Source organism: Bos taurus, chromosome 25 (assembly GCF_002263795.3).
Source record: "Bos taurus isolate L1 Dominette 01449 registration number 42190680 breed Hereford chromosome 25, ARS-UCD2.0, whole genome shotgun sequence".
In the NCBI taxonomy this organism is placed as follows: Eukaryota; Metazoa; Chordata; class Mammalia; order Artiodactyla; family Bovidae; genus Bos; species Bos taurus.
The window spans coordinates 17,984,064-18,005,012 of record NC_037352.1 but is presented as its reverse complement, the minus strand read 5'-3'; the positions used below and the strand labels follow the sequence as shown (position 1 = coordinate 18,005,012).

Genomic DNA, 20,949 nt, shown 5'->3' with positions numbered 1-20,949 from the left:
AGAGACTGCTGGAAGGGTTACATGCAAGGGCGTGGTGGGCAGGTGGTGTGGGAACAAAGGGGCCTTCCCTTCACCACCATTTCTGGTAAATTGTTTATCTTACCTGCACCCAACCAACCCAGTGTATGCCTGGGAGGCTAACTTCAGTCTCATCTCTGCACCAATCCCAGAGAGCCACATTGGTGGGAAACGGCAATAAAAGGACGGTCCACAGCAGACGTGCATTTCCACAGCCAGAGAAGGAAGAACATTCCGTGTTCTCGCCACCAGGTAAGTCCTACTTCAAGCCCCAGAAGGCTTTCTCCTGAGCCTGGGGGCCTCCTCTGATACTTGGCCCTTTCAGAACCCAACAAGGAGTTTAGACCCTGACCTTTATTGAAGACTCCATATATCACTGTATTTCCAGTTCAACCGTGACTCCAGCTACTCCAGGGCAAAAAGTGCCCCCTTCCCTTGTCTCTGGACACTGTCCCCCCGCCACCCCCCCAGGAAGACAGGCGTCTACTTAGGATTTCACTTCTAAGAATTACCAGTCCTGGGCACTCTCTCAAAACATAGCCACGATATCTCTTCCGGAAACAAACTTCTGTCTTCAACTGAAGTCTTTCAGAGGCTGTAGAATATTATCCAAAGATTTTTCCTTTTGAGAAAAGAGTTTCCCAGAAGAGGAGGTGTTATTTATTTGAATGTTGGCAGGCTCTTCACAGTTCCTTATTCCTATCCACTCCCTCCTTGCTCGTTATTCACAGATCCCCCAAATGTCTCCTAAGCACCTCTTGTGCTCTGGGCACTGTGTGAGGAGCCCGTGATGGCCTCAGTCTGACATGGTCTAACTCTCACAGATATCTGCATACACAGAGGACACTTCGGGCTCTCTCGGCACAGTACGCGATGCACAGAACCGAGAAAGGGAAAGCTGCTACTTTTGTCTGTAGACATTCATAGCTCTGTCACCCTCCCTTCCATCCATTCTCCGAGAGCCTCTACCTTGACCGGAGTAGGACCTGCCCTGAGACCTTTGAGGACATTCAGTAGTCTTGCTTGCCTTTGGTTCTCTTGCTGTCAACCTCACCCACTTAACAAATCTGCTCCTGTTATAACATCTCTTTTCTGTAAGTCACAGATAGGACTTCAAAGCAATACAGCCTTCATGAAAGAAACCATCAGAACATTTCTGAGAAAATGGGCCTAAGCAAGCTATTTCACTTCCAGCATAGTACTTGCACATAGAAGGGATTCAATAAATATTTCTGGGATTAATGTACTCTGAGTCTCAGCTATTTCATCTATAAAATGGGAACGATAAATATACCTTCCCTGGAGGGTGGTTTGGTGTCTTAAATGAGCTAAGGTATGCAAAGTGCTTGGTACAAGGCATGTGCTAACTGATGTGAGTTCCCTAGTTCTCTTCTTACCCCTGCAGTCAGGGGAGCAATCTCTGTCTCCCCAATCGTATCTGGGTCTCCCCACGACCACTGCATGGAGAGTCTGCAGGTTGCTGAGTGACCCACATGTCTCAGCTCCTGGAAAGGATGACTTCTGTCCTGTGGCTGGCCCTGGCCTCCTACATTCTGACCCTGTCATCTACAGAACAGCAAGGTGAGTACTCTGCTCGCCTGGCATCTCAGATGACCTGTGATACCTGGAGAGGCAGCAGGGGAGAACAGAAAATTGGTTCAGGGTCAGCGAGGAGACAGGGGCATGATAAAAACTCGAGGGAAACAAGATGCGAGAAACCGGAATCTAGTCACAATCTGTCAAAGAGCCAAATCAGAAATTCCCCCTCAAGGGCAGTGGGAGCCAGTTAAAACCTCCTATGCCTGGATATGGTGGCAAGCAGAGGGCTGGGGATTCATGAGGACATGAAGCTCCCAGTCGCTCTGTGCCTTGTTTTGGCAAGCATCCTCTTTCCTCCAGATCAGTTTGCTCATCTGTAAAATGAAGAGACCAGGCTTAGTGATCTCTCTGTGGTCCTTCCAAAGATCCATGGATTGGGCATCTTAGATGCTTGTAGGAAGGATTCTCAGGCTTTGCACAAGGGAAAATTTCTGCCTACATCCCTGTGGAGGGGGCTGGAGGCACTTAGCTCATGGCCTGCCTTGGCAAAATAGTGTGTGCAATAACCAGTCCAAGAATAATAAGTGCAGTGACTCCTTTCCTTAAAATAAGCATGTACAAAAGCAAGGCTTGAAAATCTCTTTCCTAAAAAGTTTCTCTAATGTGATCCTGCTTTGTGGGGATGGACTGAGCCCCAGTAATCAGTGCATCAGTGCTGGGCACACGATCACCCATTAAATAGTTTAATACATCAAAAGAAAAGAAACGAATGTGATCTTGGTAGAATATACTTAATTCATCATTGGGGAATTTGTACTATTCAGCATGTCAGAACTAGGGGAGAGAACTAGCTTGAACTACTAGGCTCCAGGTGCTGTGCATGCCATTTTGCACCTAGTACCTCATTTAACCTTCTAACAGTCCTTTAAAGGTTTATTCTCCCAAATGGGGCATGCATATCCCGAAATGAGGTTGCATGGCAAACTCTTAACTGCAGGGGCAAGAGTTCACTCCTTGGTTGGGAAACTAAGATCCCACATGCTTCAGGGAACAGCCAAAATAAAAAAAGAGAGAGAGAATTTTTGGTAGCTATGTTATATGTACTTTTCTTCACGGGTATTAAACCATGTAACTAATATATCATACCTATGGTATCACAGATACTATTCCTTAGGATGAAATGAATCTATAAAGAGAATCACTGAAAGAAACATATGAAATATATAATGACCTTGTTAATCACTCCACACAAAATAAAATACAAAATAAAAGGTTTTTAAAAAATTTAAAGAGTAAACTACAGGCATCCGTGCACTTTATCTGTAAATATTTCAGCATGCAAATGATTAGTCTGAGTTCAATATTGCTTTCAGTTGTTGTTGTTTTTTTTTTTTTTTGAGATAAACTTAAATACAATAAATGTACAAAATTTAAGTGTATAAATAAAGAGAAAAACACATGAGATAAATGCAAGGACAGATGGACACCTGTGTGGCAACCGTGACCTGAAGTACAGGAATGGATGATATTTGTATTAGCTTACACGTGGTATTTTGCAGAAGAGTCTCAGGGGAATTAAACCATCTGCCAAGGTCAGCCAGTCAGCAGGTGCAGAGCTGGATTTAAACCCAGACTGTCTGGCCTGTGACTTCCTCTACCCTCCACCCCACCCCTGATTTACTTCTCCATATCTTCACACATCACAGTCCTTGAATCTGTTAAAAACCATGAGACCAGCAATAGGAAATGGCCCTATTAGACTCAGTGGTTCCCAATGTGGGGGGAGTGATTTTGCTTTTCAGGGGGCAATTGGCAGTGTCTGGAAAAAACTTCAGGGAGGAGTACTCTTGGCATTTAGTAAGAAAACTCAAGGAAGCTGCTAAGCATCCTACAGTGCACAGGACAGAGCCCGTCCCCCCATATAATTATCCAGCCCAAATATCAGTAGTGCTGAGGCTCAGAAATCGTCATCTACTGATAAAGGAAAAATCTCTATGATATACTAAATAATAAATGCAAGTGGAAAGAAAGCTGTACAGCATTAAACCCATTTTTATTAAAAAAAAAAAAAAACTATTTTAAACAGATGCACAGGAAGGGTCTGAAAACTGTACGACAAATTTATGGTTACGTCTGGGAATGGAACGCGCTATGACAGGTGTCATTTGTACTTTATTCACTTTAATAACCTTTGAGTTTTCTCCCATGAGCCTATCCTACATTTACAATGAGAAAAACAAATACTGGCAGGCAGAACCACAGTGTGCGGTGGCTCAGGGGAGCCCTGCAACAACTCCAGAGCCCGCATCACCACTCAGGCTCAGTATGAATGACACCCTCTGGGGCTACGCAGAGAGTGTGGGGACTCTGATGTTCTTAATGCCTACAATATACCACACAAAGCCCTCATTATTATTCTGACCCCAAGGTGATGAAGGCTGATGTGCAACTAACCGATTGTGTGCCTCTTGCCCTCACTGGGTTCCCTAGCATTCCCAAAACAGAGTGTGTAGGGCACGAAAACCCTGTAGGCCCCAGGGTCTGCTCCATAAACCCATTATTCTCCAGGTTACAGAAACTCCACCAACACTGGTTCCTATGAAAAGGACTTGGATTGCGGAGCCCCTGGCACCCCAGAGGCCCAGCTCTGTTTTGACCCCTGCCAGAATTACACCCTCCTGAATGAACCCTTTCGAAGCACAGAGAATACAGAAGACATCCAAGGCTGTGACAGTGACAAACACGGCTGGTACCGATTTGTGGGGGACGGAGGAGTGAGGATGCCAGAGGACTGTGTCCCCACGTTCCGATGCCAGACGTCTGCACCCCTGTGGCTGAATGGCACCCATCCTGGCCTTGGGGAGGGCATCGTCAACCGCACTGCCTGTGCCCACTGGAGTGGCAACTGCTGCCTCTGGAAGACAGAGGTGCTGGTGAAAGCCTGCCCGGGCCCATACTACGTGTACCGGTTGGAGGGCACCCCTCAATGTAGTCTGAGATACTGCACAGGTGAGTGGGGCAGGGCAACCCAGGGGCAGTAGAGTGGGTGCAGGAGGAGACTGAACAGAACAGCCTTGGTTCAGTGCCTGCAGTGGGCACAGACAGGTTAAGCCATTCTCCCAACATCACAGAGTTGGAATGTAGCAGAGCCAATTTGAACCTAGCATCCCAGCTCCAGGATCCAAATGCCACCCCCACCCCCACGAGGTCTACATGTGAACTGAAAGAGTTAAGGCATGGAAAGTTCTGGAAATAGCATCTGCCCTGTAGTAAAAGCACCAAGATGGCAGCCCCAGGGTTCTCACCGCACCGGATCAGGAGTTGGGAAATTCAAGTTCGAGGCTTGACACTTCCACCAAATATGGCACAACCCTTGTCAAACATGGCAAATCTTCTGTAGAATGACAAGGTTGGCCTTGGTGGCCTCAAGTCCCCCCTGCTGTGCACCCTGATCCTCTTCCTCCACGCCTCACCCCAGACCCTGCCACCGCGGAGGACAAGTGTGACAGGACCTGCCGCCCCGAGGAGGAGTGTCGCCTCGTCAGTGGCACCTGGGGCTGCTTCTGCAGACAGGACCTCAACGTCTCCGGTGAGCACTGGGACTGTGCTGACCCAGTGGGCAGGGCAGGAGGGAGGGAGCTCCAGAGGGTCAGGACTATGTGTGGACCACAGTCAGTGGCGATGGAACCAAGGTCAGCGGATGAGAAGTGCCAAGCCAGAGAGCTTGCAAGGATGGGGCCAGGGGTCGGACACATTTCCAGGTCAGCCACTGGACGGTGGCCTTGGGAATGGGTGGGCTTGACTCATGAGGGACCAAGATACCGAGGATGAGGACTCTGCCGGTGTTGGAAGCTGTGTTCAGGTATCAGCATGGTCTCCACGTGAGGAACAGGGGCAGACTCCTGCGTCAGTCTTGGATTTGTCGGGTGGGGTCTGGGACCTGGGGCCAGCTGCTTACCCTCTCTGAACCTTAACATTCTCATCTGTAAAATGCGGTTGAGATAATAATAATGATTTTTAAAACCCACCAAGCAGGGCTTTGATGAGAATTCAATAAGAACAGTCCAAATGGGCAGGCTCTGAAGGTGATGTTCTTATCATCCCAGCAGGTAAGCAAGCACAGGCACATGGCTACAGATGAGCCCTAAGCCCTGGATGGGAGTTGGAGGAGCTTTCCAGCGAGAAGATCTCCTTCCCTCCTAGACTCTAACGAGAGCCTTTGATTCTTGCTTTGGGCACAAGCCTGCTTTCCTCTGTGTGTACTCCTCACCCCAGTGGAGGAGAGAGTGTTCAATATTGAGGGACAAGAGGGAGCTTGAGGTCCCTATCTGTGGTGGCAAGCGTGTCCTTCTACTCCACATGCAGGGAGAGCACCTTTCACATGGGAGAATCATTTCCTGTTTTCAGGGAAACAGAGGTGTGTCAGAGCATGACTCTTGCATTAGCTGCAACTGAAGTAATTTTAATTCAAAATAATCAATACACCATTTGGCATATTTGGGGATGATCTGCTCTGGGTCCCAGGAGAGACCAGACATGAGAGCCTTCGCCAAGCCTGCACACAGCATGCTTGGAAATCTTGGACTGGGGCATCTTGGCCAGCCTCACCTATCACAACCTGAGTGTAAATCCCACGTGGGCCTTGGGCCCCTCTAGCCTCCCCAGCCTCCTAGTAGGCAAGGTGGTTTGCCAAAGGGCACAGTATGTGAGCTCTGCCCACTCCTTCCAGACCCCTACCCATCCCACCTGCCTTCCTCTCGACTTTCCAGATGTGCACAGTTTGCAGCCTCAGCTGGACTGTGGGGACACAGAGATCAAAGTGTCACTGGACAAGTGTCTGCTGGGAAGTCTGGGTTTCGGAGATGAGGTCCATGCCTACCTGCGGGACGGGAACTGGAACTGCAGCAGCCTCAGGCAGAGTGAAGAGGAGAACTGGATATCTGTGACCAATCCCACCCAGGCTGGTGCCTGCGGAAACATTCTGGAGGTGAGAGATGTTTATACCCCTGCTGCAAGAGTGCAGGAGCTGGGCAGGCAAGGTCTATGTCAGTAACTGTGAGTCCTTGGACAAGTAACTTAGCCTCCATGGACCTCTAAAGGCATGTGAGATTACATGTGTTGGTCCAGGAGGCAGCTTAGAATAGGCATGATGCTTAAGCTCAGTAAATGAAAGCTATGATTATGATTCTTTCACTTAGGGATAATGTGGGAGGGGTTCGCAAAGGAGCAAATGTGGCAGTTCCTGACTGTTCCCGAGAGTCAACAGTTTATTGTTCTAGTTTTCGATCTGGGATCTTCATTCCCCTTCCAATAAAGAGCCAGTGCCACTGGGGGAGGAGGCCCATTGCCTCCGTGAGATCAGAGGACAGGGTTGTCCGCTTGACTGACAGCATCAACTCTGGAGTCACACAGACCTGAATCCCAGATACATTTGTACCTGCATCCATGTCGACATATATGTGGTCTTGTTTTTATGCCAAAGAGAAACCAGACCCATGCCATCTACATAAACACGCTCTCCTTAGTCAACGATTTCATCATCAGAGACACCATCCTCAGCATCAACTTCCAGTGTGCCTACCCACTGGACATGAAAGTGAGCCTTCAAATGGCCCTGCAGCCCATCGTAAGGTATGGCATGATCTTTACTCTTTGACCTCTAACCCTGACTGACTTCAAGCACATTTTATCATGTCCACAGGATGCTACCCGCCTCCCTCAGGAACTTTCATTCATTCCAAAAATATTTGTTGATTATATATTAGGATGTTCAGCATGAACAAAGCAGGCATAGAATATTTTGTGGATATTGAAGATTATTACTATGGAGCAATGCAACGACATGAAACAGTGTTAATTAAATAAGCTGAGGAACAGAAGAGCATGACAATTTCATTTATCTTGAGGTAGAAAGGCATTAAACAACTCATTATATCAAAAATTATTTACAAGTGTGATGCAGGCAACATAGGGGAGGCACAGGGTGCTGTGGGAGCAGGAACAAGGGTCCCTGGCCTAATCTTGGTTGGGGAGGAAAGCTGGGGGCAGGAAAGCTTCCTTGCACATGTGGGATTTAAGCCAGACTAGCTTTGATTGGATAAACTCATCAGATGTAGAACCAAATAGCAACTTGGGTAGAATTCAATTTGGGCAGGGGGTCTTGTCATTTGTTCACTGCTATCTAACTGTGCCTGGAATGGTCCCTGCCGAAGGAATTCCTCGGCATTCCTAGATGTGCTTAGGAGACTTTCTGGGGTATTCGAAATCCAGAGTACCTGTCCCCATTACCTTTTTGCTTCCTGGTCTCTCAGAATGGCAGAATCAGGGTTAGAAATTTTATAGTTCCATTTCTAGTTTTCAGTCTATAATGTGTTGGGGCCCAAGGTTCATAAAAAAATAAATATTAAAGCTATTTTATTTATCTTGTTAAAATTGATGTTTCACTGAAAATTATGGGATAGAGGGAAGAGATGTGCTGCTAAAAATTGTGAGCCCACAGAACGGGTTCCAAGCCCAGTTCTGCAGGTGAGAAGCCAGAGGTGCTCTTTGAGTGAAGGAGGTATACGTGCTCTCTGATGCAGGGAGGACTGGTAGGAAACCTGAAGTCAGACATCTGTTTGTTGAGTTTAGTGCCTAGAAGATGGTAGATACTTGATATAAGTAAATGACTAGTTCATTTAGGAATCAAAGATGTGCCTCTGGCTTCATAATCTTACACAGGTGTGGGACTTGATTTTGTTCTCACTGTTCAAAACCTCACTCTTGTGGACTTTGTGTTCTCAGTTCCCTGAACATCACTGTGGATGGGGAGGGAGAGTTCACTGTCAGGATGGCCCTCTTTCAAGACCAGGACTACACGTCTCCTTATGAAGGGACTGCAGTCATGCTGTCTGTTGAATCCATGCTCTATGTGGGCACCATCTTGGAGAGAGGGGACACGTCCCGATTTAACCTGGTGTTGAAGAACTGCTACGCCACGCCCACTGAAGACAAGACTGACCCTGTGAAGTACTTCATCATCAGGAACAGGTGCTGGACAATCTGGGGTTATCTTTCGGCCTAAATGAGGTTTGGGGTAGAGAACAATGATCAGCTCATCCCTGCCTGGCAGTTGTGTCGATTGGCTTGCCTCTTTTGGAAAACAATTTGGTATGACATGACCATACCCTTTGACTCAGAAATATCACTCCTGAAATTGTGGCCTTAAAAGATTAATGCAAAACAGATGGGCAAGGTAAAGAAATGCCAGTTATTTTTCATTTCAGTATCTTTTATCATTTTGGCAGTAGGTTCAAAGGGGACTTTATACTGATGTTAACACTGACTAAACAACATGGAAACAGTGTGTTATGGGACAAAATATTATTGAATATTGTTAACTGGCAAAAACAAAGGAAAATGCATATCTATAGATCACGATTCACACAGTAGTGAAAATACTAGTTAATATTTAGCATAGAGTTTAGGTGTGTACCAAGCACTGTGCTAAGCAGAATACAAGGATTATCTCATTAAATGCTCACATCAACCCTAGGAAGTACATATTCCTGTCCCTACTTTACAGATAATAAAACTGAGGTTCAGTAAAGTTAAGTAATCAGCTCACAATCATTTAGTTAGGAAGTGGGTTGGGTTGGAATTTGAAATCAGTCTGTCTCATTCTGGGGACTATAGGCCCCCAAATTTAAGCCATATGTGTTTATTGGTCACATTGTGGAGAAAACCTGGAGGAATAAAAATCTATGCTATAGGTTGGAATAAACCTTGGTGGGGGGTGAGGAGGCTCTTTAATTCTCTCCAGTGCTGTTTTTACGCTGGATGCAGATTAGAAATGCAGAAAGAGCCTCAGACCCCCTGAGTTTTTCTAGAAGCTAGATCCTTGTCCCTGTCACCCTCCAGCTGCCCAAATCAACGTGATTCCACCATCTCCGTGGAAGAGAATGGGGTGTCAGCAGAAAGCCGGTTCTCAGTTCAGATGTTCAAGTTTGCTGGAAATTATGACCTAGTTTTCCTGCATTGTGAGGTTTCTCTCTGTGATTTCATTAAAGAAGAGTGCCAACCGGTGAGTATCTCTTTGGACTGAACTATTCAGTGCCTGACACGGGGCCTGGTGCCTCCATTCATGTTTATTGGAATTATGTATGGACTGAAAGAAGGGAGGGTGGGAAGGAGAGAAGAAGGGAGAAAGGGAGAGAAAGAAAATCAGATAGATGATGAGATGGAAAGATGGATGGATGGATGAATTAATGGAAGGGAGGGAAGGAGAAACAGAGAAAGAGAGGGAAGAAAGGATGGATCGATGTAACTTAAGTCTCCAAAAGCCCATGCGTAAGCAATTATAGTATCCCCAGGAAGCATATTAGATGAAAGAGCCTGTCTACTATGTTTCCTTGGTACAGAACATTTTAAATTATTTTAATAGTAGTTGACTTCTTTGAGTGCTTACTCTGTGTCAGTTCAGTTCAGTTCAGTTGCTCAGTCGTGTCTGACTCTTTGCGACTCCATGGACTGCAGCACACCAGGCTTCCCTGTCCATCACCTACACCCAGAGCTTGCTCAAACTCATGTTCATCGAGTTGGTGATGCCATACAACCATCTCATCCTCTGTGATCCCCTTCTCCTCCCACCTTCAATCTTTCCCAGCATCGGGGTCTTTTCCAATGAGTCAGTTTTTCGCATCAGGTGGCCAAAGTATTGGGGTTTCAGCTTCAGCATCAGTCCTTCCAATGAATATTCAGGACTGATTTCCTTTAGGATGGACTGGTTGGAACTCCTTGTAGTCCAAGGGACTCTCAAGAGTCTTCTCCAACACCACAGTTCAAAAGCATCAGTTCTTCTGTGCTCAGCTTTCATTATAGTCCAACTCTCACATCCATACATGACTACTGGAAAAACCATAGCTTTGACTAGATGGACCTTTATTGGTAAAATAATCTAGGTTTGTCATAACTTTTATTCTAAGGAACAAATGCCTTTTAATTTCATGGCTGCAGTCACCATCTGCAGTGATTTTGGAGGCCAAAAAAATAAAGTCTGTCACTCTTTCCATTGTTTCCCCATCTATTTGCCATGAAGTGATGGGACCAGATGCCATGATCTTGGTTTTTTGAATGTTGAGTTTTAAGCCTGTGTCAAGCACCATTCTAAAACTTTTATATGCCTTATCCAATTTAATTCTCACAGCACACTTTTAAGTAGATTCTTTTATCAACTGCATCTTACAGATGAAGAAACTGAGCTCAGAGAGGTTACTTGCCTAAGGGCCTCAGAGCTAGAAAGTACCAGGGCTGACTATGCCCTGGCTGAGGTGTGACTTACATGCCCATGCTCTTAACCCAGATTCAACACTGCCTACTAAGAGTTGGCATTTCTTGAGTGCTTGCTGTGTGCCTGCATATTGCACACATATTTCCTTTTAACCTTCACAGCTGAGAAGATATGATTTAATAATAGTAGACAGGTGTAGTCATTTATTCCAAGTTAGACAACTGAAAGAAAAGAGAGGAGATTCAAACCCAGGTTCATTTGACATGACAGTGAGAATTCTCTAGATTGAGAAAACCACAGCGTCAGAGTCAGGATCATATCGTGGGTGGGAGCCCATTCCTGGGCCAGAGCTGCTCATGGAAGGAGCAATTTGGATAGGAACATGCCTTTCCATTTTGATATAATGAGATTTCTCCATCCCCACAGTCTTGCTCAAGAAGTCAACTCCGCAGTGAAGGGGTGGCTATTGATCCAGCCCGAGTTCTAGATCTGGGACCCATCACTCGCAAAGGTAAGAAGTAGCCAAGTCCTGGTGATAGCTCCAGCTGGCCAAGTGCTGACAGTTAACCTCAGATGCCTGAGGTCACCAACTTAACAGCCCAGGTCCTTTTCTGCTTCCTCAGGAAACCCAGTGGTAAATGCATCTTTCCAGGAGATGTTTTGGGTAATGATAATAGCATTTGCCACTTGTGCTGGGCTTCCTGTGTGCTAGAGATCAGGCTGAGCTCTCAGAATTCACTGACTCAATCCTCTCCAACTGCATCCATTTCACAGATGAGAAACTGAAGCTCAGAGAGATTAAGTGACTCACCCAAGATCACCCACTCATGAGCAGCTGGAGTTAGCATTGAACCCAGCTCAGGCTGATTCCCAAGCATGTGTCTTTTGTCTTTTCCCTCCTGCCAGGTGCCCATAACTCGATCTCTTTGAGATGAGGTCTAAGTACTAAACCAACGTAGGTTTCTGGAGAATGACCATATTTCTCAAAATCCAGTTATGGTGTTCTGGGGCATGACATAGGAGAAGCTTTCCAAATGCTCCTTAAATTTTCATCTGTCTATCCCGCAGGTTAACAGTACTCTCATGGCTTTTACTTGCACTGAATTGACAGAATCAAGAAATCCAAAAAACTGAAAGCATTTTTTCTGTCCTAGAGAAATTAAGGTGCAGTAACATTAATAATGGGGTTCCCAGGTGGCCCTAGTGGGAAAGAACCCACCTGCCAATACAGGAGACATAAAAGACTCTGGTTCCATTCCTATAACAGGAAAATCCCCTGGAGGAGGGCACGGCAACCCACTCCAGTATTCTTGCCTGGAGAATCCCATGGACAGAGGAGCTTGGTGGGCTACAGTCCATAGGGTCATAAAAAGTCAGACATGACTGAAGCGACTTAGCATGCATGCAACATTAATAATATTAATAACAGTAACATTAATAATAATACCTCCTGCCTGGCAGCATATTTATATGCATTATCACATGAAATGTTCACAACAGTCTAGAGACATAAGCACCATTACCACTGCCATTCTCCAGATAAGTAAACTGAGGCTGTCTCATGAAGAAGACTCTGCCTCTAGTTATCTTGTTCTTCTATTGAATCTTCGTCTAGAAGTTCATGTGTTGTCACAGGGTAGACTGGGGAGGAGGGAGAAGGGATTGAGAACTTCTACTTTGCAATCAGGTAGACTGGGGTTTGAATCCAAACTCTTCCACTTATTGGCAGACATTGCTGAGCCTCAGTCTTCTCATCTGTCAAATGGGGATGAGAACACTCTTCACAAATCTCTCAGGAGGATTAACTTTCTAATGCATGAAATGTGTTTAGAAAGGTACTTGCTAAATAGTAGATGTTTCCACAATGTGGATTGCCAGTGACTGTGATGACCAGATCCGGGAGGTCTTGGAGCAGCTATGGCTACAGTGCCACAGCCAGTGGAGCATGACTGTGGAAATCCTCACCTTCTGATCTTGTCTCCAGGTGCCCAGTCTCTTGGTGTCATGAGTGGAACACCCAACACTGCAGGTACATTATTTTCTTTTGCCTTTCCCACAGCCCTCCCAACTCTTCTTTGTTTTAATTCAGTGCATATTTATTTAGTCTCTTCTATGTGAGAGGCCCCAAGAACTGTGCCAAGAGCTGTGAACCCTGAAATGAATCAAACCCCAGACTGGCTCTAAAGATGCTCATAGTGCAGCAGGAGAGCCATCATTAGACAAAAAATGTTTATTGAGCACCAACTGTGTGTTAGGCATTGTTACTGGCACTAAAGTTATAATGGTGAATGGTACAGGTCAGGTGCCTGCCCTAATGGAGATTGTGTTCCAGTTTCAAAATAGACAGTAAAAAAGCTAACAAGGCAATTTAGAAATAGAAGAGAATGATGTGATAGAAAGTTACCAGCATGGGTAATACTGCCTTTAATAACACAGAAGTTTATTTCTCTCACACATAAATGAAGTCAATAAGGCAAGCAATCCAGGACTAACGGGCCAGCATCATGAGGTCATCAAGAATCCAGACTCTCTTCTTGGGTAGGGGAAGGCTAGCTCCTAATAAAGACAGCGAGGCTCTGAAGGCATTGGTTCAAGGCTATCAGAAGAATCACAATCCTTAGGAGCCTCTATCCAGATGATCCCATCCCATGTTCCTCAGTTCCCAGGTTTTTCCAACCAGGGCTCTGACATTGTTGCAAAGCTGCCCAGACAGAGCATTCAACCACCTTTTAAACCTGGCAACTACAATGAGTCCAAATTTGCTCCTCAGGGGTATCCACTCTCCTAATGCTGGAGATAAGGGCCTCTTACAAGTTACCTACCAAAGAGACACTCCGGCTCTTTCACTTGGCCCTAACTATTAAAACCCGTCCATTTCTCATCTTTCTGCAATAGGGCATTACTATAAAGCAGTAATAGTTAACCAAGTCCATTTCCCCTGTACTTAAAGGCCTGAATCATTGCACTTGACAGAAAATTCCCCTCCTCAATAGGAACTTTCTCTTGGGTCACTAACTGATGAAATTTTTTAGCAATTATTTGGCTACCTTATGATGGGAACTACTCATGCCACACATATTAGTTGGGATTGCATTCTAAAAAAAAAAAAAGAATCCAGGCTCCTTCCATCTCACCCCTCTACCATGTTTAGGATGTTGCCATCATACTCATGGGCCAAGATGGCAGACAGAACACCAATCTTTATATCTAGGCCAGGATGGAGGGAACTTGGAAGAAGTCAATGACTTTTAAGGAACAATCCTGGAAGCTGACACCTTATATCTTCACTTACATCTCATTGATCAGTGCTGAGTCCCATGGCCACATCTGGCTGCAAAGGAAATTGGGAAACACAGTCTTTATCCTGGATGGTCACACACCCAACCAATGTTTGATGGATCTGTTAAACAAGATAGGAAGGAAGAATGAATATCAGAATGGATAAATAGTCAGAAAAATGTTTGAAGGAGGTAATGTTTGAACTAAATGAGAAAAAGGAGCCAGGTATGCACATATTAGCAGAACAAGCCCTATAGGAAAAATGAACAACAGTTGCAAAATTAAATACTCATATAAGCAAATAAATCACAAGCAAGTAGATAGTGCAGAAGAGTAATTAATTGTATTGGATAAGATCAGAGAGAATTTCAGCTGAGGTTAACATCTGAATGTGGTTTTGATGAATGAATTGGAGTCCAGTAGGGAGACAAATCTAAGAAATATATTTTGATCCAAAGGCAGAGCAATGCTATTAAGATTTCACTATCCCCCAAAATGGCCTATACTCATCAACCCAGACATTAAAAAATTCTACCCATCCTCAACTCTCCAACTAGATAACAGTCCAAATGTTTCCAAATAACTTCAGTGCTAACATTCAGACAATGCTCAGAAAAGTAGTACTCATCAGAGAGGGTGGTTAGAGCTCAGACTGCAAACAGCTTGAGAGCAGGGACCTCAGTCTCATTCATTTCTTCCAGTCCTTCGGGTTAGCATAGTGCCTGGAACAGCCTGGCTTCGCAATGGACTTTGCTAAATTGACTAATTTCTTGGTGGGTACTGGTTTCTGGAGACTTTTGAAAACAGAGGAATCACTCCAACATGATGCGGTGGCAGACTACCGCAAGAGTGCACCTATGGGTTTCACAGTTTGCTCTCTCCCACAGCCATTTATGACGTTTTTAAAATTAATTGAACATCAACCTACATTTCATTGTCATATAATGATATGTTTCTGAAAATTGTGATATTCGTCTCCCTCTCCCTCCTAAGGACATCAGCAAGTTATTTTGAAATTTAAGGCTTGGAGAGCCACTGTAATCTGGTATTCGGTGGAAGGGGCTTGCACCCAATAGAGATATCCTCTAATAAGGGGCTTGCACCCAATTAGAGATATCCTCTAATATGATAGCTATGATCCAGGAGACAAGCCTTTCTTTAACCCTGAGTATACAGTAACGTTCAGAAGAGATATGATCCCAACGTCCCAGATCTTAGAGTCCGATTTTCAAAACCAATACTTACATGGTGTTTACCATGTGTCAGGCACTGCTCTAAATGCTTGCTATGAGTTCACTCACTCGCCTTACAAAAATCTCATGCAGTAATAGCTGTTAGTAATGATCCTATTTTGCACACAGGGACATGCAGGCACAGAGAGATTCAATAACTCGCCTCGGCCTGCATAGCTAGTTGCAGAGTTAGAATTCTAAACTACGCAGTCAGGTTTCAGAGGTAATGCTTTTTTAACCTCTATTTCTGCCTTCAGTGTCTTTCTGCCTCTTCACTATCAGAGTGAGTAATACTAGCTACTGTGACAAGCGATCCACAACTTTCTGTGCTTTTATGCAACAGTTTATTTCCCATAAAATCACTGGAAGATGCAGCTCAGTGCCCTTTACAGTCATTAGGAACTGGGGCTCTTACCTTCTGGTAAATTCTGGCAACTCTGCTGTCCCCTGAAAGTCCTCTCTTGGAGCCTCTGCATCTGGTCCCTAGATGCTGGATGAGGGAGCATGGAAAATTATATAGGAGGCTTTAAGAACCAAGCCTAAAAGTGGCACATGTGACTTCTACCCACATTCTACTGGTCAGATCCACTCATATGGTCCTACCTACTGCAATGCATGTGGGAAAAAGTAACTTCCTGTGTGCCCACAGGGAACTGAAGTGTTTGGTGGTGGTGAGTCAGCTTTGCCTCTATGACATGGCCCTTTGCCACCTCCGAGGGGCAGAAATCTAAAATAGATATTAAGGATACTCTGTGTTTGTCATCCTTGTCCAGCAGAAGATAGGGATGCCACTTCACGTTGGCTGCTGAGTTCCAGAGCCCAGCACCCGACAGTCCTCTCTTGTGTTTCAGGGTTCCTGGTGGCCTGGCCCCTGGTTCTCCTGCCTGTCCTCCTGGCTGGGCTGTTCTGAGAGCTCAGCTGGGCATCTGGCCTTGAAGCTTGTGTTCTTCCCTCTGGCGATGGCTTCCAGTCACCCTGCAGCTCTGCTGGTTCTGTCTTCAAACAAATCACGTAGTCTCCAGGCCTGACTAGTTTTGGAGAAAAAGAAGAGCTTTGCCTTGTTTAATACTCTCAGTCCTTTGTATTCCTCTTTTTCTCATGGTGGGGGCTCTGACACCTGGCCTGGACTGACTTTCCTCATTCATTAGCAGGCTCTTGAAAGCAAACTTGCCAGGTGCTTGCGTGTCTACAAGTATCTCACATGTTCATAGCTTCAGGGAAGAGGGGCTATGTCAGTGAGGGGAAGGAGCAGGGGCAGAGCTTGTAAAAGAGGTACCCTCCACGATCTTCCAAAGTACCTCCATTCTGACTGCCAATAAATTGAACAGACTGATGTTTGCTTTCAGCCTACTTCCTCTGGTGTATTTCCATCATGGTTTCAACAGTTTCCATGAAACATATTGTAATGTGGCCAGTTTTGGAGACCTTACACCAGAGAAGACTAGTCCTCATTGCTCCCCTGGCCCCGCCACACTGCAGACCTGCTTTACATACCTAGCAATATACAAACTCCTACCCTGGGGCCTGGATGCTAGAAGAACTGCTCAGTTTGGGCGCAGAGATGTTGTCTCCCAAGAGCACACCTCTAGTGGTAAATAGTGATGCCCTTGCTCTGAAGGGCTCAGCAGGGAGTCCCAGTATAAAATAATGCATCAATTCTGCCCTGAGGATGTAGCAGCAGAGCCTGGAGGGTGAGTAAAATCCCTTTCTGGAAACCTTGAATGAATCTTCACGAAGACTGCACAAAGATGCCTCAGATAGAGAATGCTATGCATGAGGCCCCTCCAAGCTGGCTTCAGGGAAACTGACAGGATCAAGGCTAGGAGATCAGCAGGAGTGTGTGCACAGTCATGTCCGACTCTTTGAGACCCCATGATTGTAGCTGCCATGTTTCTCTGTCCATGGAATTGAAAGGTTGTTGTTGAATCACGCGAAGACCCCGGGATTCTTGGCCCCCGGAGGAGAAGAATTCAATCCGGGGCCAGAGACGAGGCTTGATCGCTCAGAGCTTTTGTGTAATAAAGTTTTATTAAAGTATAAAGGAGATAGGGAAAGCTTCTGACATAGGCATCAGAAGGGGGAAGAAAGAGTACCCACTTGCTAGTGTTAGCAATGAAGTTATATACTCTCCAATGAATCCAAAGAACGTATGGAGGTTGTAAAGACCTCACCAGACCTACTCCCATAACATACATTTTAAGATAACAGAATTAGCCAGAAGGTTTAATCCAGAGACTGTCCTCAGGCAGGATACATCTTTGTAAAGACCAGGTCTACTTCCATAATTTACATTTTAAGATAACAGAATTAGCCAGAAGGTTTAATCCAGAGACTGTCCTCAGGCAGGATACATTATTGTTATATAATCCTAAGGAATGTAGAGAAGGAAAAAAAGTTTGTCCTTTCTTCCTCCTTGAGAATTCCAGACCCCTCTCTCCTTGGGGACCCCTAGACTCCTTGGGGACCCCTAGACTCCTTATCAACCTGCCTAGGAAATGACTGTCTCAGAATTTTCCAGGCAAGAACACTGGAGTGAGTTGCCATTCTTCTATGGGGTCACACAGAGTCGAACATGACTGAAGCGACTTAGCAGCAGCAGCAGCAGTCCAGAGGATCTTCCCAACCGAGGACCAAACCTGCATCTCTTGCATCTCCTGCATTGGCAGGTGGATTCTTTACCACCTGGGAAGCCTGTAAGTGACTAGGGGCAGAGCCTATTCATCTGCCAGGAGGAGACTTTGCAAAGTGCCACATTGGTCAGATATGGTGTGCTTGCAAGAAACAAAACCCCACTCCAATGGCCTCAGACCAAAGGGGAATTAATTGTAAGAATATAGGAGCACAAAGACCAAGGGCAAAAGATACAGCCTGACCACAAGGAGAACCGCGAGAAACAGGCTTGTCTCTTTCACCTGTCAGTCTTCCCGAAAGCACACAGCCTTTACATCTGCTTATTTTTGTGCGTCCCCTTCATTTTCCCCTCTCTGTGAAATTAACTTTGCCCATCCATTCATCATCGTTGACTGAATATGGACACTGCAGCTTCACATCACTTCAGGGACGACAGAGACCAACTGGCATTTTGGTATCCCACATCCAAATTGTACCTAGGGAGTATGAGTTCCCTGCGTAGGTCTAAGTGCTTCTCCTGGTCCAATTGTTGAGGTCATGTGAGTGGGCTCATCTAGCACAGAGCCACTAGGGCTGACCTGAGGGGGCAAGTCTCAGATAAATGGGGGTGTTGCTTGGACAGATATACCAAAAGACCACTGTGATTGTGGCTTTTTTGAAAGGGGGATTCTTGGGAGAAATTGCTTTCTTTTTCCCAGTAAGTTGGAGGATTTACAACTACCACATTCCAAGGAAGGTGGCATGCTAGCAATGGACCTCAAAGGAGGTCAGAGGTCCTAATTTTTCCCCTCTCTGAGGCTCATCTTCTCCCTTCTGTAGGGAAAGGGGGCTTGGCTATAACAAGATTCACAACATTTATAGGGGAGCCATTTTTTTTAAATACAAGTCTGCCTGAGCATCCAATATAGAGAAGTTGATAGACTGATGCCAGGGTTTACCTCTTCCGTTCTGTGCTTGCCTCCTCAACCCCTCAAAGAAACTCCATGATAACCCACAGGGTTACCAGGGGCAAAATTTTGGAATTCCCTGGAACATACAACCTCTAATATCTCTTCCAATATAAATTACATGGGATTCTACTTAACTAGACTCAATTCTATCTGTCTGTCTCCTGTCTATCTATCTATCTATCAATCTATCTATCTATCCATCTAGATCCTATTCTTTCTTTCCCTCTCCGTCTGTCTACCAATCACTGATGTACTTACAACCTTTCATTTTCTATGAATGGGCATGCTGAACAAGTAATAGCCGCTGAATATTAAGTCTATGTCATTCATTCAATCAACACTAGTCTGCTGAGCAATTGCTATGTTCCAAGTCTAAGGGCCTGGGTAAAATAATGAAGAAACACAGTCCCTGCCTGTACAACATTCAAAAGCTGGTGGAATGCAAACATTCACGGAGGCACATGCATGCGTATCACACTCACACACACTTACCACTGACCCTCAGGCCTAGTCCTCACACCCATGCCAACGTGCACTTGAAATTGATACACATGTCAACTTTTTGTGCTCAAAGATGCATCTCATACACAGAGATCCTGACCTGGGCCCTCAAGCTCAATCACTTACATATTTATTGCCATGAATAACGTAGTAACAGCTAACATTTTTCCGTATCCTGTGCATCATTCTGGGTGCACTGTGGACACTGTATTATCCCACTCTCACATTAGATACTGAAGATACATACTTTTATTACCACTATTTTAGAGATGAGTAAACCAAGGAATAAGGAATTACTCACTCAAGAGCTTATAGCTGTTAAATGCTGTATTCAGGGCTTGAACCCATGTAGCCTGAATTTGGAGCATTTGCTTTTAACTAGACACTCTATGCTGACACTATACACAGAGCACACACACACGCACACACACACACATGCATACACAGACATACTCATATACCTACATGTGTATCACCATATATATATATGCACTCACATACAGACACATGGGAACACATACATACACAGCGACACTCACATGTGGACAGACACATACATTTGCTTACACAGAAACACTCACACATACACAGGCATGAATATTAATGGACACACAGATGCTAAGGTGCACACTGACTTACGTGTGGCCATGTAGATGCAGACACATACACCTTAGTACAGAAAAATAAATAAAACCAGAAACAGATCTTATGCTATATACATGCCCATACAAACACTTACAGATACATAAGCATATGCATGCATACCTACAGCACGCAGGACCTGAATCCAGCTCCCCCGCAGCCAGGATTCCAACCACGTCTCCTCTCTCATTCGTTTTCCTCTCCTCCATCCCCAGTCCTGCCCAAGTGGACACTGAGATAAAAAGTCTATCCCAAGACACAGTGAAAATAGACTCTAGACTCAGCATCTGGAAGTTCTGGAGTAGAAGGATGACAGACAGTGAGAAGGAACTTGACCTGTATCAGGAACACCAGTGTCTCCATCCTTGAGGGTGGGAGCATCTCCTCATAGCAGCGATTGAGGATGCAGAGAACAGGGCAGCCCTGCCCTCTAGGACCTTGGAGTCAACTTGAGGAAGCCGGGCATGCAAACTACAGGCTAAAGCCAAGCAGTGTGAGACTGACACAGACACTGCTGCAGCATCGAGAGAAAGGAAAACTCGACTCACCCTGGGAGAAGAGGGAAGGAGTCCATCTCAGAAGATTTGTAGTTCCTTTATTTTCTGGGTGGAAACTGAGGTCCCCAAAAGAGGAAGGAGCACATCCATTCTTAATCCTATAAGGGATCCTAGAAGATACATTGTAACCAGCTGGGTGTGAGGCGGCAGGGAGAAAGTGGTCCTCTGAAAATGGGTCACCTGAAGGAAATTGGAATGAAGACCCTAAAGGATAAATTCCACCCAACCTAAGTCATTTCATAATCTCTTCTCACCCTCTCCTTCTACTTCCACCTCTTTCTCTTACAATGGACTGGAAACCAGCCTTTTCTTTTCCTTCCTCATCATGGTAG

At 45.3% G+C, this 20,949-nt stretch overlaps 1 protein-coding gene across 2 annotated transcripts; it reads left to right on the top strand.

The window, feature by feature from the left end:
• Positions 1 to 211: 211 nt before the first annotated feature.
• On the top strand, positions 212 to 16,670 carry GP2 (glycoprotein 2). 2 transcript variants are annotated; one of them, XM_024984966.2, is made up of 11 exons: positions 212 to 270; positions 1,404 to 1,599; positions 4,126 to 4,566; positions 5,036 to 5,146; positions 6,327 to 6,544; positions 7,040 to 7,188; positions 8,341 to 8,586; positions 9,457 to 9,619; positions 11,252 to 11,336; positions 12,810 to 12,854; positions 16,188 to 16,670. In XM_024984966.2, the coding sequence occupies exons 2-11, from the start codon at positions 1,512 to 1,514 to the stop codon at positions 16,244 to 16,246; spliced, it is 1,605 nt and encodes a 534-aa protein (XP_024840734.1). In that variant the 5' UTR covers positions 212 to 270; positions 1,404 to 1,511; the 3' UTR covers positions 16,247 to 16,670. The 2 variants fall into 2 exon arrangements, with proteins under 2 accessions (XP_024840734.1, NP_001069418.2); NM_001075950.2 differs by having other exon boundaries at positions 241 to 270; positions 1,424 to 1,599; positions 16,188 to 16,669.
• Positions 16,671 to 20,949: the final 4,279 nt, after the last annotated feature.

Coding starts and splice junctions, on each gene's coding strand:
- GP2 (XM_024984966.2), top strand. CDS start 1,512: ATGTCTCAGCTCCTGGAAAGGATGACTTCTGTCCTGTGGCTGGCCCTG. Junction 6,545..7,039: donor CCTGCGGAAACATTCTGGAG/GTGAGAGATGTT, acceptor TTTATGCCAAAG/AGAAACCAGACCCATGCCAT. Junction 12,855..16,187: donor TGGAACACCCAACACTGCAG/GTACATTATTTT, acceptor CTTGTGTTTCAG/GGTTCCTGGTGGCCTGGCCC.